A 21,497-nucleotide genomic window follows, 5' to 3' on the forward strand; every position below is an offset into this window, starting at 1 on the left:
GGTTGGCAAAACAAGGAGGAGAAGGCATCTCCTGCTTTCTATTTGCCAGACCCAGGCCTTTGCCTTCTCACCTTCAAAGAGACAGACAGACAGACAGACAGACAGACAGACAGATAGGTGTAGCGAGCTGCGTGGTGTCACACCTGATGGAGATGTATAATCAACTCCTGAGATGGCTAAGGCCTGACCTATGCTATGATCACGCAATGATTATCAGCTGCCTGCATATGCGTGAACCTATGGGCAGTGCCCACCTGGCAGTTCGGGGTTGGCAACCCATGCCTACTTAAGGGCTGGGAGAGGTTTTGCCTGGGGAGAGAGGAAGAGAGAGAGAGAGGTCAAGGAGAGAGGAAGGAGAGAAAGAGGAGAAAGAAGAGAGAGGAAAAAAGGAGAGAGAGATGGGGAGGAAAGAGGTCAAAGAGAGAGGACAGAGAGGAAAAAAGGAGAGAGGAGAGAGGTCAACGGAGAGAGAGGGGAAGAGAGGAAGAGAGAGAGAGAGAGTGAATAAAGTCCTGGAATAAACTGCAGTGAGAAGAGCTCCGGTGGTCGCGTCATCCTTGCTGGACGAGGTGGGGCATGACAGATAGGTAGATAGATGATAGATAGATAGATAGATAGATAGATAGATAGATAGATAGATAGACAGACAGACAGACAGACAGGTAGATAGATAGATGATAGATAGATAGATAGATGATAGGTAGGTAGGTAGGTAGATAGATGATAGATAGATAGATAGATAGATAGATAGATAGATAGATAGATAGATAGATAGATAGATAGATAGAATTTATGCCAAATAACTTTCTCACTGCCATTACTCTCTTTTATAGATAGGGGAAAACATGTTTGTAACAGTCAAAGTGGTTTGGTCAGAATAGCATGGTCAGGTAAATCAAAAAATTAGCTGAAAAATTACCAAGAAAGTCTGGCCCTAGCTGGCTCATAGTTGTAATTCACCACTTGGAAGACTGAGGCAGGATGATGGCCATGAGTTTGAGGCCAGCCTAATTTACACAGTGATTTACAGGCCAGCATGGCTATAAAATGAGACCCTGTCTTAAAAAGTAAAAGCAAAGACGGGAAGGATGGCTCAGTTAAACGCACTTGCAGCACTTACAAGGCAGCTACGTTAGATGGCTCACACTGTCCATAACTCCAGTTCCAGGGAATGCATGCTCTCTGCCATCTGGAGGCACCTGACACAGGTGGTGGATGTGAACTCAGGGAGGCAATACACTCATAAAAGAAAATGAATAAATAATAAACACATCCTTCTTAAAAGTATGAACAAAATAAAAAGTCTAGACTGACTTTCATTCCCCAGCAATCATGCTTTATCTTCCTTATTCAGACCACAGCTCAAATATTATCTTTTCAGAAAGCCCATCTTTTAGAATCAGTATCTTTATCTCCTTCACAATTATAAAGGAACTGGACATATTAATAAATTCCAAAGGCAAGTCTTTTTTAGTTGAAAACAGAAACATTTTGCATATTATTTTCTTCAAAAAAAAACCATTTAGGGAAATTCTTCAAAAAAAAAAGGAAAAGAAAAAAAAAGAAGGAAAGGGAATGACAGGCAGAGGAAAATAGGGTGATGTTACAAGAGCTCTGAAATTTCTCCTCTCTTGCTTCACTAAACACCTGAGAGGAGCACAGACAATGCTGAAGGCCATGGATACACACCTAACCACCAGCAAGCCTGCTAAAGTCAGCATGTGCTTACAACTGAGGCTCTGTCGAAGATTCCACATGAAGACATCCTTTAAAATAGGATGTGGGAGAAGTAGATAGAATGCAAACACGGTGGCACACACCTTTCATTCCAAATTCAGGCAGATCGTAAGGCCAGCCTGATCTACAAAATGAGTTCCAGGCCAACTAGGGCTACATAGTGAAAACCTGTCTCCAAAAGAAAAACAAAAAAATGTGAACATGCGGGCTTGGGAGGAGGACTGGCCTTTCGCAAGAAAATGACCTTTACTTATGTCACAAATGACTGGTCCTTTCCTGGTATACACTTTCATCTCAACAATAAAAAGTAGAAGATGGGTCTGGAGAGACAGCTCACAGGTTAAGAACAAACATGTTACATACTTGCAGAGGACCCCAGTTTAGCTTTCAGTACCCAAGGCAGCCTGTAGCTACAGCCTCAGGGGATTTGACGCCCTCTTCTGGCCTCTGAAGGCAATTGCATTACATGCACATTTCTACACATACATACACGTAATTACATTTTTAAAATAATTTTTTTAATATTTATTTATTTATTTATTATGTATACAATATTCTGTCTGTATGCCTGAAGGCCAGAAGAGGGCGCCAGATCTCTTTACAGATGGTTGTGAGCCACCATGTGGTTGCTAGGAATTGAACTCAGGACCTTTGGAAGAGCAGGCAATGCTCTTAACCACTGAGCCATCTCTCCAGCCCCTTTAAAATAAATCTTTAAGAAGTTTAGGAGACATCAGAGAACAGGCATGTCACATATGTTTTTCTGGGGCATATATGTATGAATTGGTGTGCCAAAACTATGACGTCCTGACTCCCCTGCCCATTATCCATAAGCATCGTTCTTGTCAGCTACAGGAACTAGTTACAAGTGCAGCGGAGCTCCCCTTTGCTGTCCAAAGGGTCTCATTAACGAACAGTCTGCTGAGATGATCTATCTGTGGAGAACCCTCCCGAGTAACTTTAAAAAGGTGTAAATAAGACATTGTCTTGTCCATCTCAGCAAATGATAAAATTAAAGTAAGAGCAAATATTACCATGTTCATCTGACACACTTAAATTTCTTACTCACACAAAGTTCTGAATTTTCCTACTCCTCTCCTCTTCCTGGTCTCTCTGCACTTCAAATTTTCATCACCAAATAAATTTCCAAACCATTTAACTTCAACAGGCAATCTAAAATTTAACAGGATTGTACTAAGTATGTAAAGGACACGTTCCCTATACACCTTCCATAAGTGAGCCACTGGGTTCTAACACTTGTAAATGTGCAATGGCTGCCTTGCTCTTCCTCCTCTGGTGATTTGGATTCTTGTTTTCTTCTTCTGCTGAAACTCAAAATCCTGCAGCAGCTGTAAACTTGGGTGTCCCAGGACCAGGCCTGGCTGGAAGCCTGGAGCACCTCTCCTCACTCATGCTTTAATTGAGGTCTTCTACCCACTCACTCTTACTCATACCCACTTTTCCCATATTACTGAAGCTTCAGTTCTTGCCTCTGTCATGTTCAGGTTTCTAGGCCTGAGGAAATTAACTCTTTACAAAGCTATGTACAGTGGGAAGACTCTGAATATAACTAGAACAGCTAGAAACCACGATTAACACTGGATATTATACATCATATTAATAATGTTCAAGATGTTCAGAACATGACTAGAATTCATCTTTCACCTCCTGACATTTACCATACACCTGAACTGTTCTGTACACAAATAATACAGTCTCATTCACAAAGCGCTTACATTCTGTTTCTCTTGCAATGCAGGTAATTAAGCCCAGAGCATCTCGGGCCTGCTAGGCAAGAGTTCTACCACTGAGTTACATCCCCAGCCCAAAACTGCTACATTTAAGACAGGAATGATTTTTGCTAAAAGGATCATAAAAGCTTTAGTACTTTATACCACCATGAATGTATTTTTATATTTAACAAGAAATCTAGAGAAGGTTATCTCAGTCTAATAATATCATTAAGAATCTAGGCTCTGGAACTGAAAAAGATGGCTCAGAGGTTAAGAGCACTTGCTGCTCTTCCAGAGGACCTGGGATCAGTTCACAGCAGCTAACATCTGTGGCTCTAGATCCAGAGCATCCAATGTCCTCTCTTCTGCCCCCATGTGCACTGCATTCACACGGTGAACATATATACATACAGGTAAAACACTCATACACATCAAATAAAATTAAATATTTTTTAGAAAAGAACCCAGGCTCTGGGGCTGATGAAACTGCACAGTAGGTAAAGGGGCTGACAGCCAAGCTCTCCTGGTGGATAGAGAGAACTGGCTCAACAAGTTATCCTCTGACCTGCACAGCGGATATCCACTGCTTATCTTGCAACTCTTACTGCACAGTTCCAGCACACTGTACTCCACACTTGGGATAGGAGAACAGACATGGATTTGGCTAATTCTATGGCTTGGTTCTGGAATGTCCCCCAGAAGTTCATGTGTTAAAGCCTGGTCTTCAGTGCTACTGGAAAGTAGTGGAACCTATAGGAAGAAGGTCTTAGACCACTCGGAGTGCGCCCTGGAAGGAGAGAGCAGGAATCCATCCCCTTCCTCTCTCTGTGGCTTCCCGGCTGTCATGGAGAGAGCAGCACCTCTGCCACATGTCCGCATGTTCCTGCTATCATGTGCTGCCATGCCAAAGGAAAAGAGACAGGACAACAAAACATGGACTGAAACCTCTACAACTGTCAGCAAAAAAATAAAAGCAAACGCAAACAAACAAAAGCCTTTCTTCTTTTTAAGCTGATTATAACAAGTCTTCTATTACAGGAATGGAAAGGTAATTACTAATTCATGTAATCATTTCTTTAGATCTTTGGGGGGTTTTTTTGTTTCTAGAAATTAGCCTCAGAGCATATTTTCCAATACAACAACAACTAATATCAACAACAACAACAAACCCTACATGTCAAAATCTGGAAACTGTATGTTACATATTAATTTCATTCTCTCATCTTTACAATAAAATGATTAAAGTCTTTCTACATTATACATGATGGTTCAAGCCTGCAATCCCAACACTCAGAAGAGGCTGAAGTAGAAGTACTGTTATGGGTTCAAAGCTAGTCTGGGCTACAAAGAGTTCCAGGCTAGGCTGGGCTGCAGATTGATACCCTATATCAAAGTATATATAGACATACACATACCAAATAAAACCTCTTTTCCAATTTTCTCAAAAGTAGTATCTTAATGTTGATGATCACATAAAAAATGATTTTTCTTCTCTCTCCTTGATTTTCCTCTGACTGGCTGTATCTAATCATATATCTTTTTAAAAAATTCTTATGAAATGCAAACTACATCAGTAGATCAGTTGAGAGGCAGCATGCAGCTGAGGAAAGCAGCAATGGGGAAGCACTGATCCTCTTCCTCTCTCATCCCTGCCTAGTATCTGTCACCCACTTAGACAGGTTATCTGTTTGCTAAATCAGCTGTGTTTAAAACTAACCTCTACAAAACAATAAAGTGGGGGCATATTTAGATTCTGACAAGTCAAAGTCACACAGTGATCTCTGGAAAACTGTCACTAACAGCAGAGAGCAGCCATCCGAGGAAATAAGAATCACAGCACAGCCTAAATGATTCATGTGGAAATCGGAACCATTAGATAGGCCTTAAGACAAACCAATAGCTTAGCATGGTCTCAAGAGAACAATCTCCACCATTCTTTTTCTCCAGCCTCGTCAGGAGGGGAAGAAGCAACACAGGAAAAAAAGTTCTAAATATTTTAATGAGGCGGTTATCCCATTAATTATGTTTCTTTGTCTGACAGGAATTAAGTGCCAGCTGCATCTGATGTCACTGCTCTGGAAATCTAAAGGACAGCAGCCACTAAGAGAGCTAGCTCACTGATAACAGTGAAGGCTCACAGAAGCAGCTCCAGGGTTCTTGGCAAGACTCTGTATTCAATCTATGCAAATTCAGACGTTAAAAAAATCAATACCTAAGCAAGTCAAGAAAGAACACATGAGGTTTTGGCTTTTTATTTTTACTTTGAGAAGGCATCCCACTGTGCAACCCAAACTGGCCTCAAACTCCTGGGCTTAAGTTATATTCCTGACTCAGTCTCCTAAGGAGCTAGAATGATAAACAGGCAAATGTCACCATATCTGTTCAGAAGACAGGAAAGAGTTAACCTTAAAAAGAAAAGTATTTTAAGATGCAAGACTAATGTACAAAATGGCTCAATCACAATTGTGTCTTGTAGGGATTTTTCTTTGTGTGGTTTTGTTTTGAGGCAGGATCGTAGTTTAAAATCACCTTCCAATCTGCTTTCTAAATCCTGGGATTACAGGCATTTACCACCACAGCTGGGTTATGTAGTTTGTTTTTATATTTATTTATTAACAACTGAGTTTTATGGATTCTGGTTTTATGGTACTGATTCCTATCACACACATATACTTTTTTTTTAAAGATGAGTAAAGTCTTACTCAGTAGCCCATGCTAACCTCAAACTGCAGCAACCTTCCTGCCTTGGTTTCTCAAGCACTGGGATTACAGGCATGAACCAATTAGCTACATCATTTATACTTTTCATGAACTCACATAAGCCTTCCCAATCTCAACCCAACCAGTTAAGTTCCATCACATGTTTTGTGCTCAGTGCTGTTTCTACTGAGACAGTGCCATAGTGCCATGTAAGGTAGCCGAGACTGTCTTCCAACTCACTGTGTAGCTACTTATGGCCTCAAACTTGTGATCCTCATGAGTAAGCCTCCCACTGCTGTCCCAGATGCTTCTTAAACACACTCTAGTGGGGGCCCAGCTCCAAAAGACCAACTGGACTGGGATGACCGACTGTGCAGGTGGTAAGCGCCATGGAAACATTTGCTCCTCCACAGATCTGTCTGCTTTCTTGGGACTAAGACACTGCTCCTGATAAACGCAGGAAATGTCAACCCCGGAAGGGATCATATCTCATCTAAGAGAAATGAACATCTTTTACAAGACCAGGTCATTTAAGACCTCTGGCCAGTTTCCTAGACACATTTCAGCTGAAACTTGTTATAAGAAACTAATTATAACATTTGCAAACCAAGAGACTTACTGAAATACATTAATTATAAGCCTCCTTTTCAGAGCTTAACTGATTTCACGATTGTTTCAGAGACTATTCCCCATCTTACTTCTCTGCTGTATTATCCTCCCTTTTACCCAGTCAGTCTCTCCAAATTGAAAGGCAACAGCAGAGCAGCCAGACTATCCTACATTAAAGACTGGTGCAGTTGTGTGACAGATCCTAGATTTGTTAGTCAGGGACAGTCTCCTTGGCTAATATGCCTCTGTGGCAGATATATTAATATATCCCTTACACTTCACCCTGCATTATGGCTTCCAAAACACTGGAAAGGACCCTTTGTATGCTCACGTTAGACTCTGACTTCTTCTGGCCACTCTAGCCATCTGTCATCCCGGCCATCTAGAGAATCTGCTTCTAGTAAGCTGTCAAGACTGGCATCCTGAGATTACAGATGTGTTACTAATACTTAAGAATTTTTTCCTGAGAAGGTGAGATCCCTGTAGCCTGTGTTCTAAGCTCTAAGTAGACTAATTTCCTTGGTGTTGATCTATTTCACCACCACCCAATTTCTATACCATTGTGATTACTGCAAAAATGGGACACTTTGCCGCCAGTCAACCTCAATGAAAACCACAGCTCAGTTTCTACGGGAACACACAAAAGCTTTATGTCTTCTTCAGTTCATGTGTGAACTTCAAGAAATTATAAGTACGTAATACAGGTTAAGTAATGTCTGCATCGTAACAATGTGAAGCCATTAAAAACATTTTATAAGTCAGGCACATTGGCTCACAACTGTAATCCTGGCACTCTGGAAGGCTGAAGCCAGACTGCTTTAAGTCTGAGGGCACCATGGTCTACGCAGTGACAGAATCTCTCAAAGTCGTAATATAGAAGAATGTATTGGCATGGGAAATATTCATAAAATACTATTTAAAGAAAGCAAATCATGCTTACAAAGTAGTACATATAAAATAAGCCATTTTTAAGATAGTATTTTTATGGATGATTGAAAATTTTATATATGGGCCCAATGTATTTTGAGTATATTCAGCCCCATTTCCCCCCCAAACTCCTCCTAGATCTAATCCCCACCCCCAACCCCAGTAAGTCCCAACTTCAAGTCCTCTTTTTTTTTTTTTTGTCTTGTTTTGTTAGCTTTGTTTTTTGAGACAGGGTTTCTCTGTGTAGCTTTGGAACTTGACCTGGAACTTACTCTGTAGATCAGGCTGGCCTCGAACTCACAGAGATTCACCTGCCTCTGCCTCTCAAGTGCTGGGATTAAAAGGCGTGCGCCACCACTGCCTGGCTACTCAAGTCCTCTTGTTTATTTTTATAAATCAGAGTCCTATTTGTGCTGTCCATGTATTCACAGGTGTGGGACCATTAACTGAGCATGGTCAACCTACCAAGGGCTAAACCCTTAAACTGCCTCTTCCTCCCTCAGCAGCCCTCAACTGTTCCTCAGCAACGGTGGGGTTTCATGAGACCCTCCATGCTAGAATGCCGACAGCCACTGTGAGTCCATGGGTGCAGTGCTCAGTCATGTCTGGAAGATACTGCTTTACCCTGGTCCTCCCTAATCCCTGGCTCTTAAAATCTTCACACACACCCTGTCTCTGGGGGAAGGGTATGTGATACAGGTACCCCATTTACGCCTGAATACAAACCAGTTTTCTCTAGAAAACATAAACAGAAATAGGTGACTAGAAGGATTATACATCAAATATTAGAGCACTTGAAAACAGTAGGGCTGCGTGTAGTTTTTTCTGTATTTACCTCCTTCACATTAAATATTTATTATATTTTTACTATTAAAAATGTATATGTAACCAGGCAGTGGTGGCACACACCTGTAATTGCAACACTCAAAAGGCAGAGGCGGGCAGATCTCTGTGAGCTTGAGGCCAACCTGAGCTAGTTCCAGGACAGGCTCCAAAGCTATAGAGAAACCCTGTCTCAATAAATAAATAAATAAATAAATAAATAAATAAATAAATAAATAAATAAATAGTGTGTGTGTGCGAGAGAGATAGAGACAGAGAGAGAGACAGAGAGAGACAGAGAGAGCGAGAGTTGGTTTTTGGCTCACTCGGGTCTCAAATTCCCTATGTAGATGGGAATAATCTTGAACTTTTGATCTTCTCGCTGCTGCCCCCTCCCCCAAAAGTGCCAAGATTAGGGGTATGCAATACCATACCCGGTTCACTGAGTGCTGAGGATCAAGCCCATGGCTCCATACATACTAGACAAGGACTCTGCCAACTGAGCTACGTACTGAGACTTTAAATATATTTTAAGAGAATGTCTTCCAAAGTAACTTTGCAAGTCATTTCCTTTACTATTTCAGACCTATTAATAGCAGAATAGACAATTCTTAATTATGTCTTAATATAAAGGAGGCACTTTTCTCAGTTGTCCTTAAAAATAGAAAAATAATTACTAGGTCACTACCATGTACCAGGTCTCCTCATATACTCTATTAATAAAATGAAATATTAAGGATATCCAGAGGCAGCTGGCATTGGACCTCATACTTATAATCCTAGCATTTGGAGGGTGAGGCAAGAAGATTCCTAAACGTCAAAGTTAATGTGGGCTGCAGTGTGATGGCCCGAGTTCAATCAGCAGAATCCAGTACCCATATGGCAGCTGGCCACCATCTGTACCTCCAGTTCTAGAGCACCCAACACCTTCACCTGATCTCCAAGGGCACCAGGCATATATGTGGTAACCATCCATAATTCAGGCAAAACACTCACACACATTTAAAAAAATGAGTGAATAAATAAATAAGTCTGAAAAGCTGGGCATTGTGGCACATGAGTTAGAAATACTAACGCTGGGTGGGTGGATACAGGCAGGTCCATGGGGCTTGCTGGCCTGCCAGCCAAGTCCAATTGGTGAGTTCCAGACCCTATCTCAAAAAACAAGGCCGGGCAGTGGTGGTACATGCCTTTAACCCTAGCACAGAGGCAGGCAGATCTCTGTGAGTTCAAGGCCAGGCACCTAAGCTACACAGAGAAACTCTGTCTAGAAAAACCAAAAAAATAAAATAAAATAAAATAAGGTGAACAGCTCCCAAGGAACAAGATATCCAAGGCTGTCCTCTAGCCTCCATATATATACAAATACACATTCACACAAAAACACATACATAATCCTGACTTCCTTGCTCATGTTCTCCCTCCTCCTGCTCCTCATTTGGACCTTGGGAGCTCAGTCCAGTGCTCCAATGTGGGTCTCTGTCTCTAGCTTCATCCATAGCCAGATGAAGGTTCTACGGTGGTATGCAAGATATTCATCAGTATGGCTATAGGATAGGGCCATTTCAGGCTCCCTCTCCTCAGCTGCCCAAGGATTTAGGGGTGCGCCCACCCACTGAGACGGTGGGACTGATCTAATGAGAGCTCACCAAAGCAAGCTGGACTGGGACTGATGGAGCATGTGATCAAACCGAACTCTCTGAATGTGTCGGACAAGAAGGACTGACTGAGAAGCCAAGGACAATGGCACTGGGTTTTGATTCTACTGCATGTACTGGCTTTGTGGAAGCCCAGTCTGTTTGGATGCTCCCCTTCCTAGACCTAGATGGAGGGGAGAGGACCTTGGACTTCCCACTACAGGGCAGGGAACCCTGACTGCTCTTTGGACTGGAGAGGGAGGGGGAGGGGGAGGGAAATGGGAAGAGGGAAGGAGGTGGAAATTTTTAAGTAAAAAAAAAAAAACAACACATACATACAAATAAAACAAAAATGAGAAAACTGAAGTACAGAAAGGGCGAGTAACTTGGTTACAGGCCATATAGAAAGCTAATAGCAAAATGGGGGAGCAGCAGGGCTGGAGAGGGCTCAGCTGTTTAACAGGAGTGCTGGCTGCTACTGTAGAGGACCCTGAATTCATTCCCAGCACCCACATGTCAGCTATGGCTATTTATAACTGATACTCTCTTCTGACCTCCATAGGAACCAGATATGGTCATAGTACACAGACATACATGCAGGCAAAACACTCATACACATAATAATTTTCAATAAAAAAAAGAAAGGATTAAAGGGAAGGAAGGGAGGGAGGAAGAAAGCAAAACCAGGATTCAGTCTTGTAGATGTGGTGTCCACGCCTTGGCTGCTATAATATGCTGCCACTCTTTCAGGGAAAAGGGATGAGTCACAGCAAAGGAAGAAGACACTTATAAGTTAGATTGTCTGGCTTGTGAGGAACACAGGCAAATTTAAAAGTTACTTAGAAACACTAACAGGACATTTTAAAAATGTCCTGTTTTAGATAAGCCAAGTGTGGTAAGGCAAACCTTTACTCTCCCTCTTGGGAGGTGGAGGCAGAAGCAGCAGGACTGGCTGACACAAGTTTAGGGCCAGCTGGGTCGACACTGTGAGTTCCAGGCCAGCCTGGACAGTCTCCAGCTCTAAGAGCCCAATTGCCATCAACTTGTGACAATCCTCTTGTCTTGGCCTCCAGAATGTTAGGATTACAGCCCCAGGCCACCATATCCAAACACCCAGCACAACCTAGTAAGACATTAGATTTTGAAAAAGAGTCTCACCTCGCAGCTCAGGCTGCCTTTAACCCCTCATTCTATAGCCCAGGTGGGCCTGGAATTTGCAATCCTGCCAACCCTCCTAAGCAAATGACATTACAGGCTTACTGCAACCAGGCCAGGCAAAGAATTTCTTTTAAAGGCTCTCTGAACCACAACAAGGCCTCAGTAAATAGTAATCATTACTATAAAAAACTGTTTTGCCAGATCCATGTATTTGTACAAGTCAAAATTTTTAGAAGAAAATAACTGAAACTAATAGAGGAAAAAACAAACAAAAATCCAGATGGTGGTGGCGCACGCTTTTAATCCCAGCATTCAGGAGGCAGAGGCAGGCAGATCTCTGTGAGACGAGCCTGGTCTACAGAGCTAGTTCCAGGACAGGCTCCACAGCTACACAGACAAAAGAAACCCTGTCTCCAAAAATGAAAGCAAAAACAAAACAAAACAAAAAAATCAAGATTTTAGTACCTGAGGAAAAGTAGCATTCTTCAAGGATGCTAAGGGTCAGTTCAGTTTCTTGACCTTCATTTCCCTTTAGCTTTGTGGCTACCATTGAATTGATACAAATCCTTAGTCCCACACAAGGAATGACCAGAAAGCCCCACAAGCTACAAAGACCCGAGTATGACAGCCAGTGTTAGGGTGCGCACTGCATTCAGTGCTGCTGTGCAACAGCAGCTGACGCTCAGGAACCCTAAGGTATGATACACCTGAAAGCAACCTATCCTTATACTACTTCAGACAAATGTTAGAGTTTGCTATAATTAAAGACATGTTCTCTATAATGAGATGACAGCATACTATCAGGTAGGTTTCAAGTTGAAATTTATGATTTACACTCAGCACAGAAGCTATGGTTTTTCTCTCTCTCTTAAAATCCTACTTCAATTTTTCCTCTATTGCCAAAATTCTTCAAAGATTTAAGAAAGAAAAGGTGGTAAGTAATTTCTTTTTTTTAAGGGCACTACAAAGAAAATAAACTGGACTTAGTGGTGCACACCTTTAAGACAGAGGCAGGTGGCTCTCTGGGAGTTTGAGACCAGTCTGGTTTACACAGCAAGTTTCAATCCAGCCAGGGCTATAAAGCGAGATTCTGCTTGTTTGCTTGCTTGTGTGTTTGTTTGTTATCAAAGAAAGAAAGGAAGGAGTTTAGGTTTCCAGATATTATTTTAAACAAGCGTATATATTTCTACTGAGAAGCATTTCTCAACACAAAATAAAGGCATGGAAGTTATCTTCCAGAAGTGGGACATCCAGTCTCCCTGCCCTTGAGGAAGTGTGCATACAAGGTACTATTTTTAAAGATGAATGTGAATGTCCTACCCCATGTATAAATGCCAATTCTCACCAAGGAGACTTGGATTCTGCCTGACTACCTCTTTTATTTATTTATTTTTCTGTGGGGAGCAGAACACTGCTGGAGATTGAGCTTGGGGACTGTGGCTTCATATATGATGGGCAAACATCGTGTCCCTTATGACAGGGTCTCACCAGGTTGCCCTGCATGACTTGAACTGCCTCAGCTTGTCAAATAGCTGGTTCTAGCCCACCATACTGGCTCACAGGTATTGTGTCTATGAAACATGTCCTGCTCTCAAGTCAACTAATTTTTACAAGTAATCTCTGCTTCTGTTTTTAACTATTTCTACGTTTTCCTCCTACCCTAATCTAAGTCTTAAGGTCTGGGCACTGGCTTCAGGGTAGTGGTTTGTTTACCTTGGCCCCTAAGGGACATCTGGCAATGTCTGGAGATAGTATAGATTGTCATAAACAGAAGTAGAGGGTACTAGTGAACTAGCAGCTGAAAGTCATGAATTTGGCTAAATATCCTACAATACAAAGAACAGACTTTTGAGGGAAAAAAATATCCAATTTGCTGTTAGTGCAAAGGTTGAGAAACCCTCCTCCGGGACAGAAACCAGACAGAAATAGGAGTGCACTAAAATGCACTGTCATATATTGTAATCTAACTTTCTTCACTTGGAAAATAAGAAATAGCCACTCAAATTATAAAAGACTTAATCCACAATTTGATCTAAATTCACATTACTGAAATACATATGCTCTGATTTTATGGTAAACATCTGCAGAAATCCTAACCTAAGTAGTTTGTCAACTATGTTTTTCTTAGTCTCAACAGATAGAGACCAGTCCTGTATGAAAACAACATGTTTTCAAGTAAGAATGGTCTCTTACTATGCTAGACAAAACCAGAAAACTAAGAGTGAACTAGTCTAGGCTAACCAGTTTGAAAACTAACCTAACACAAAAGTGCTTGTTCATGCACACAGAAAATGATTATGCAAACTCATAAAAATTACTTCCTATGATGTCAGATTCAGGGAGTGGTAAGAAAGGAAAGGTGCAGGGTTTGACTAAGTAAAGCACACACTGAGGGCTAAGGAATGGTTCCTCCAATAGCAATATATCTTAGCTCATTACAGGGTGTATGTGTGCTCAGTTCTAACTCTCACTGAGCAGCAGGGACTTACAGATAACAGGGACATAAAGAAGATGGGGAGGGAGAACAGAAGACATACCACCAAATTGGGCAATTTGGACAGGCAAAACAAAGAAATTAAGACGTACAACAGGGAGTCTACAAACGAAGTTCTGTTGGTAAGTGTCTGCCTAGCATGCACAAGGCCCTGAGTTTGGTCCCCAGCAGTGCACAAAGGAGCTGTGGTGGTGCACACAGTAAATCCAGCACTGGGAAGTAGATGCAGGAGGATGAGAACTTCAAGGTCATCCTTGGCTACACAACAAACTTGAGGGCAGCCTGAGATCGTGAGACCACGTCTCAAAAGAAAGGGGGAGAAACTGTGCGAATGTTATCACTGGGTGAAAATGAGGGAAGAGAATACTGTGCACAAGCAAGGCTATGAAGAAAGTAAGAGGAAATATGCAATGCTGAGGAAATACAGCAGAAAAAATTAGCAATACAATTCACCAAGTCCTCGCAGACTGGGTAAAAGGTATGTTGTACACCTTCAGTTTCTGATATCTTATTACTAACTTTGCTTGTATAGATTTCCCATAGCTATATTTTCATAGATTATTTTCTAGGGGGAATATATTTAATATCTTGGTTAGGTTAAAAAAACAAACTTTTCACTTCACTCAAAGATCAGAAATAGTAAGAACTTGATCACCATCATTTTTCGTGATCTATTCATAGATGACATTGATTGAGGACTGTTTGTCATTTTGTCTACTCAGCACTATTCCTTGTAAAGGAGAATGGCTCTCAGCCATCCCATAAGGTCATAATGAGACTACCAATCACAATGCCTGTTCTCCTTCAAGCCTCTGGGCAAGCATAAACTTGATCTCTCATGGTATTCTTCCCACACTTCCAACAGAGTGTTGAGAAAGGAACGGGCACATGACTCTAAGAAAGGGCAGGAAGAACTTCTCTACCAGGCTCTCTTCCCCGAGGCCCAGAGCTGTGCAATCATGTGATCTGCAGACTCCACGCTCTACTCACAGTTGTCCTGAAGATGAGAACAATGTCAGACAGCACACGAGAGTCAGTGGCACACAGTCCCGAAGATATACCTGAGCTGCTAATCTTAAACTTTCAGGTCACACAAGTGAATAAAATTCCTTTCTTGTTTTGAAAAGGTTTTCTTTTATTTCCAACTAAATGAACTCTACAGTGCTAGATGGCTCAGAGGTTAAGTGTGCTTACTGCTCTTGCAGGGGACCTACGTTCAGCTCCTAGCACCTAAATCAGGTGGCTCACAATTACCTGTAACTCCAGTTCCAGGAGATACAATATCCTCTGACATCCAAGACTTGCACAAACTTTGTTCACATAAACTCATGCAGAGGTGTGTAGGCACACACACAAACAAACAAAAGTGAATAAATAAACATTTAAACTAGTTCTAGTTGGCTAATTTCTTAACTCTGCCAAAGAAAGGTTTGGGATTTGACAGTTTGGTATATTAGGAATGCTATTCATGAGGAGGGCTGTGGAGGCACACAACTTTAATCCCAGCACTTGGGAGGCAAAGACAGGTGGATCTCTGTGGGCTCCACCTCTGTAGGGCAGCCTGGTCTACAGAGCAAGTTCTAGGAGAGCTAGAACTATACAGAGAAATCCTGTCTTGAAAAAACAAAAACAAAATTAAGAGAGAGAGAGAGAGAGAGAGAGAGAGAGAGAGAGAGAGAGAGAGAGAACACAAAAAAATACCATTCGTAGACTACGCAGACTCTAATTTAGAAACTACAACTAGGTTGATATCATAACTTAAGGTACTCCATTACATAAGCACAAATCTGTATGTTTACAATAGAATCCATTTAAAATGATACATATTTATTTCAAATTCTAATAAGCTAACAGCTACTAAAGTAAGATGTTACAAATTTCTACTATGTTTTTTCATTTTTTTAAAGTTCCTATCACATTTATCTACTTGTGTGAGTGTGAGCATGCACATGCAAGAGTACACACAGAGGTCAGGGTACAACTTGAGAGACTCAGTTCTCTATTCTACCATGGAGATCTTGGGGATTGAGTTTAGGTTATAAGCTCAGTGACATGTGCCCTTAACAACCAAACCATGTTGCTGGCCAAATTTCTAATTCTTGATATTTCCAGAACACCTGTATTTTTCAAGTTCTATCCCTCTTATATGTCTAGCTTCTTTTTTTGCCTGACCATTCCATTCTGAAATTTCTCTAGTTTAGCTATACATTTGTCTAGAAACAAATCATAGCTGGGCATGGCAGCTCATGTGTGTAATTCCAAAATTTAGGAGGAGGCTAAGGCAGGAGGACTCCCATGAATTTGAGGTCAGTCTAGGTGGATAAGTTCCAGAGTAGTCTAGGCTGTAGAGTAAGACCCTACATTAACGGAAGGAAGGAAGGAAGGAAGGAAGGAAGGAAGGAAGGAAGGAAGGAAGGAAGGAAGGAAGGAAGGAAGGCAGGCAGGCAGGCAGGCAGGCAGGCAGGCAGGCAAAGTATGTTCCTCATTGGGCTTCTATTTTTCCTTTCTTTTTAAGCAACTGGTCCAGGAGTAGCAACTCTTACTAGAGTTAGAACACTTCTGTAATCTTTGAGCCCCTGGACAATACACAGGACCTTCACAATTTAAGAGACATTGACAAATTTCTAGAGCAACTCATCATCTCTTTGCTTTAATCAAGAAATTTAGCAGTTATTTGATCAAGCAATTTGATCAAACAATTATTCTGAGTAATTTTCCATTTGTAATCCCTAGAAACAGCTTCTAGTTTCCAAGGTGGAGCTACCAGCATGCCCTTATCTTGGCTCCTCTCCTTCTTATCCTATATCTAATCCTTCGCAGAAATGTCTCTCAGGTTTATTTCCTTCTTTGAGCGCCTTTCTAAGCATCCCTCAGACTACCAGACCTCTGCGATTCACACTGTGTTCCCTGAAACAGCTCTCTTTTTGGTCTCACTGGCTGCCAGTTCTCTCTATTACTCATCCTCTTCAACATGCCTTATTATGTGTTTACTTCTTTCATCACATTCTTATAATTTGCTTTTCATTTTTTCTCAGATAGGATCTTGTTATATAGCTCAAGCCATCCTTGAACTTATGGTAAGTCCTTGCCTTCCAAATGCTAGATTACAAAAGGGCATCACTATGCCTAATCCATGTCATTCTTTTCTCTCTCTCTCTCTCTCTCTCTCTCTCTCTCTCTCTCTCTCTCTCCCTCCCTCCCTCCCTCCCTCAGTTGTTGTTGTCATTTTTTGTGACAGGGTTTCTCTGTGTTGTAGCTCTGGCTGTCCTGGAATTCACTCTGTAGACCAGGCTGGCTTGAATTAACAGAGACCCACCTGCCTCTGCCTCCTGAATGCTGGGAATAAAAGTGTGCACCACCACCACCCTGCCATAATTTTCAATCTCTACCTCCTCCTATTTAAGTATTCATTCATTCATTCATTCATTCATTTATTCAACAAATGAGAGCTGAACAAAATAGCATCTCAGAGGCTTATAGTACTAAACAATGTTAACATACATACAACTGTAGTCAGATGGAAATGTACCCAGGTCACTGAGACACAGAAAAAAGAAGATGCAAGCAGTGGTTCAGAATCCTAACAGCTGGATGTCAAATGGAACCAAAATTGGTAAAGAAGTAAAATATAAGATCCAAGGGAAAAGATGCAGAAGTTCCAAACCTGTGGAACTAGAAGAGCACTGCCATTAACAAGACCAGGGACATCAGAAGAAAAAGTCATAGAGGGAGCATGATTGAAGGATGTACTTGCCAAACTGCAAATCACAACACAGGATCAAAGAATGGATTTTAACCCCAGAATATTAGAATCTCCAGGAATGGTAGTTTGAGAGGACAGTGCTATTGAATATCAAAATGAACTACACCAGAACACACACACACACACACCCCTAGGTTACATGGCTTCAGCAGGTATATAAGAAAACGTGGAAAAGGTAAATATGGTAGCAAGTATGAAATCTACTGCCCTACAAGGCTGTTTCGCTTTGGGAAAGTTTTAATGGCTTTGGAGTTGCTGTCTGATTTTTTTCTTTCTTAAAATACTTAGCATCTTCATATATCCCAGGGACTTTTACTCAAATAGCTTTAGGTACCTTTGTATATTCTAAAGTACCCATGTGCTATCAATGGTATATATACCTGATTAATACTCAATTAATTAAATTGCTGCAGGTGATGCTTCCAGGTCTCATTGATAAACTTAGTTCCACAATGCTGAACCTCTTAAGTTATTAAAAGCATCATTAGATGAGGTTGCCACACAGAAATCTACTGCCAAGTCAAGACTAACAACTCTCTTCAGGGCAATAACATAACAACTGCAGGGTAGACCTAAAATCACAGTGAATATGCCAAAACTACCAATCCGGGGAGTTTAAATTGGTGAATTGTACGATACAGAGGAACTCAATAATGCTGTACTTTAAAAAAACATTCAAAAGCTTCTTAGCAACACCTTCTGGGAAAAAAAAATCAACAAATATGTTTTAACCAAAATGTCGCCTCAAGAAACTTTACATCCAGGCACTAAGTTATTGCTCTTAAATATTTAAACTTCTAGAAATTTTTATGAAATGGAAACCCTGCTAAATTGTGATGACAAAATCATTATCATTCTAACTTAAGAAAATAAATTGACCAGCAGTCCCATGCCCTTCACTGTAATAGGAGCTGATCTGTATCACACATCAAAATCTGCCTTAAAGGTCCGATGACAACTTTTAAAGGGGCACTTTCATATTTAATCGCAAAGGCCAATACTGCAATCAGTAGAGTCACTTCAGGCTTTGCCACAGCCCGGAACACTTCCCATCCCCTTCTAACACATCTGCCTGCTGTTGTTAAGGTAACGGCAGGTTATTTATGCCCTCAGAGAGTCAAAGTGGCTCAAGAATATAAGAAGCAGACTGTGAACTCTATGAGGGAAAGGGCTATGACTTGTCCACTGTTAGAAACTCTAAACATCAGGCAGAGTATCAGGATACTCAATAAATATCCCTGCCTGTCATTAAACTTTGGCCCACTCAGAAAATCAGCCCACAAATAACTATGGAACCAGGCTATTCTTGGGTATTTGTGACTTTAGGAGAAAGCCCCTTAAGTCCCAACCTCAGTTTCAGTGACTAAATTAGTCTGTATCTAGAAAGACTAAATGATTAATTAGTCTTTTATTAGTCCCATAAAGCTGTGATGGAAACTCAAAACCTTCTCATTTAAAAATGGCAACACCTTTCCCAACTTTTTTCCTACAAGTTATCTTTTGGGCACAAAAACAGATCCAGAAGTCCAACAACTTAGCTCCTGATTTCTACTTATCAGCCTACGATTAGCAGGTTCAGGATGGGACTGATGGCCAGGGCCTTGGAAGGGGCCAGACAGGAGAGAACAATGTAACTAAGCAATGTTTACAGACTGACAGCTCTTCACAGGAACATAACTGATACTTGTATCTACTCATACATTAATTGTAATGATTAAATGAGATAATATTTGCAAACCACTTAAAAGTGTACTTATATAGTTAATAAGGTAACTCTCAATCAGTTTCCAGTGATAGTCACTCAGATCTTAGAGAGCTACCATGCCTAAAAAAATTAGGAGGTTTAGAGAAACATTCTAATTGTACACTTTTTAAATCTAGGACTAGAAAGAAAGAAGTACCAGGTTCATGCAAGCTCCTCATTTCATGGCTGGAAGAAATTAATCAGATAACTCATAATTGTAGAAAAACGTTATACATTTAAAGCTTTCACAACTCGTATTAAATTTGTTTCTCAAGGCCGGGTGGCAGTGGTGCACTCCTTTAATACCAGCTCTTAGGAGGCAGAAGCAGGCAGATCTATGAGTTCAAGGCCAGTCTAGTACACGGACCAAGTTCCAGGTCAGAGAAACAGAAAAACCCTGCCTCAAAAGAACAAAACAAAACAAAATGGTTCCTCACAACAGCTCCTAAGGGTTGCAGGACAAGTGTAACAAACTCTATTGACTTGTAAAAAACCTGAACCAGAGAGGCTGCCCAAGGCCACACAATTGGTGAAAACATCTAGACCAGGTGCAGGTATCTGGATGTCCCACCCAGACTTCTTTCCTGTAGGCTGCAACTTGGGCTCAGGGCTTACTGAAGTCGTGGGTGCAAGCAATGATTTCAAATGCCAAAGGAAAAGTCCAGAGAGCTGGGGTTATCTACGTACAGCTGAGTGGTAATGGGTTTGTCTGTGGCGCTTGAGGCTCTACAATCTCCAGTGCCGGAGGGGAAGACAAAGACAGACAGAGAGAGATAAGAAGAGAGATTCTGGCACAGTCTTGAAAACGTGAACTGGAAAAGTTAAGGCAATTCCGTTCAATGGAATTAGAGCTAATTAATAATCAATTGTTGGCAAAACACCCATTGAAACCATAATACAAGATACCACGATTGCATACACCACAACTGGCCAACACAGATTTTCTGAAGTCTCTCCAAAATACGCCATTCAGAGAGAGATTACCAGACTCAGAGAATATGGGCGTCGGTTTAAGACTGAAAAGACTGCCACTTCCCCTAAACGAAGATTAAAAGGGAAAGGTTCGCCGGAAAGGAGGGTGAGGACGCGGAGCTAACGAGGCTCTCGGGGATAACGCGCAGATTGCAAACTGCCAGCCACCGACGAGCCTGAGAATAAGCTCGCCATCGCCTGGGCAGCATCTTCCCGAAGGCTCCGCACCCCAGGGCAATAGCAAGAACCCTGCGGCTAAAGGTGAAAGCGGACTGGCCCTGTCTGCAGAATCCGAAATCATCTCCCCGAGAGGCTGCCTGGCGCGTACCGGCACAGGACGTTATTTTAAGCGCGCGGCCCCGGACAGCGGCCAGAGCATCTGCCCAAGAGCATCCCACCCGAAATGGGCCCAGGAGGCAGAGTAGGGAGGTGCAGCCGGGCAGGGAGGAGGCGCAGTCCCGCAGAACCCACCCCGTGCTACAACCACCGACCCCCAGCGCGCGACCCCTCCCCAGGGCGCGGCCCCGCGCGCGGCGCGCGCATTACCTTGGTGTAGAGCTCGGACGCGGCCATGGCGGGCCCAGCGCCGACGCCCCCCGCCTGGGCGGAGGCCGCAGCTCGCGTGGCGGCCGCCCGCGCGGGTGAATCGGTGGCAGCGGGCGGGGAGCAGGGGAAGGGCCGGGCAGGGCGGGCCGCGCTGGAGGGCGGGCGGGCCCGGGCAGGGCGGGGCGGGGCTCGTCAGGCGCTCGCTAGCGGCGGGCGGGCGGCAGTCAGCCGGTCATCACCCCCGGGCTCGCCGCGTGAGTCTGGCGCGCGTGCTCGGGGGTAACCGGGGGGTGGGGGTGGGGGCAACCGGGGAGCAGCCGGGGCCGCCTCGGTCTCCCCAGCCGCCCGCTCTCCACCGCCCTTGAGGTCTCCTCAGCAGCCCGGGGTCTTCAGCGTCCTCGGTTTCCTAGGCTGTTTCGCCTCCTCAGAGGTCTCCCGAGAGGCCTGGTCTCTGCAGCCTCCTCGGTCTCCTCAGCGGCTCTCGATGCTGCCGCCGCCGCTGCCGCCGTCGCCCTGTGCATTGTGGGAGCGGGAGGAGGCTGCGCTCGAGCGTGGCCGCGGCGACTGCTCCCCGCTCTCTCGGGCTCACGCTGCCTCCCATCGGCAGCGGGCACCGAGCATCATCAACCCACGCGGCTGACATCCCAAACCCTCC

At 42.8% G+C, this 21,497-nt stretch overlaps 1 protein-coding gene across 4 annotated transcripts in view; it reads right to left on the minus strand.

Annotated features, from left to right (window-relative positions):
* Positions 1-21,020, minus strand: part of Myo5a (myosin VA) — a 167,012-nt gene extending 145,992 nt beyond the window's left edge. For all 4 annotated transcript variants that reach the window (XM_075965249.1, XM_075965248.1, XM_075965247.1 and 1 more), the window contains exon 1: positions 20,843-21,020. In XM_075965249.1, the coding sequence (XP_075821364.1) occupies positions 20,843-20,869 (27 nt within the window). In that variant the 5' untranslated portion in view covers positions 20,870-21,020. The remainder of the gene's footprint in view (positions 1-20,842) is intronic.
* Positions 21,021-21,497: the final 477 nt, after the last annotated feature.

The sequence above is a fragment of the Microtus pennsylvanicus genome, chromosome 3 (assembly GCF_037038515.1).
Source record: "Microtus pennsylvanicus isolate mMicPen1 chromosome 3, mMicPen1.hap1, whole genome shotgun sequence".
Classification (NCBI taxonomy): Eukaryota; Metazoa; Chordata; class Mammalia; order Rodentia; family Cricetidae; genus Microtus; species Microtus pennsylvanicus.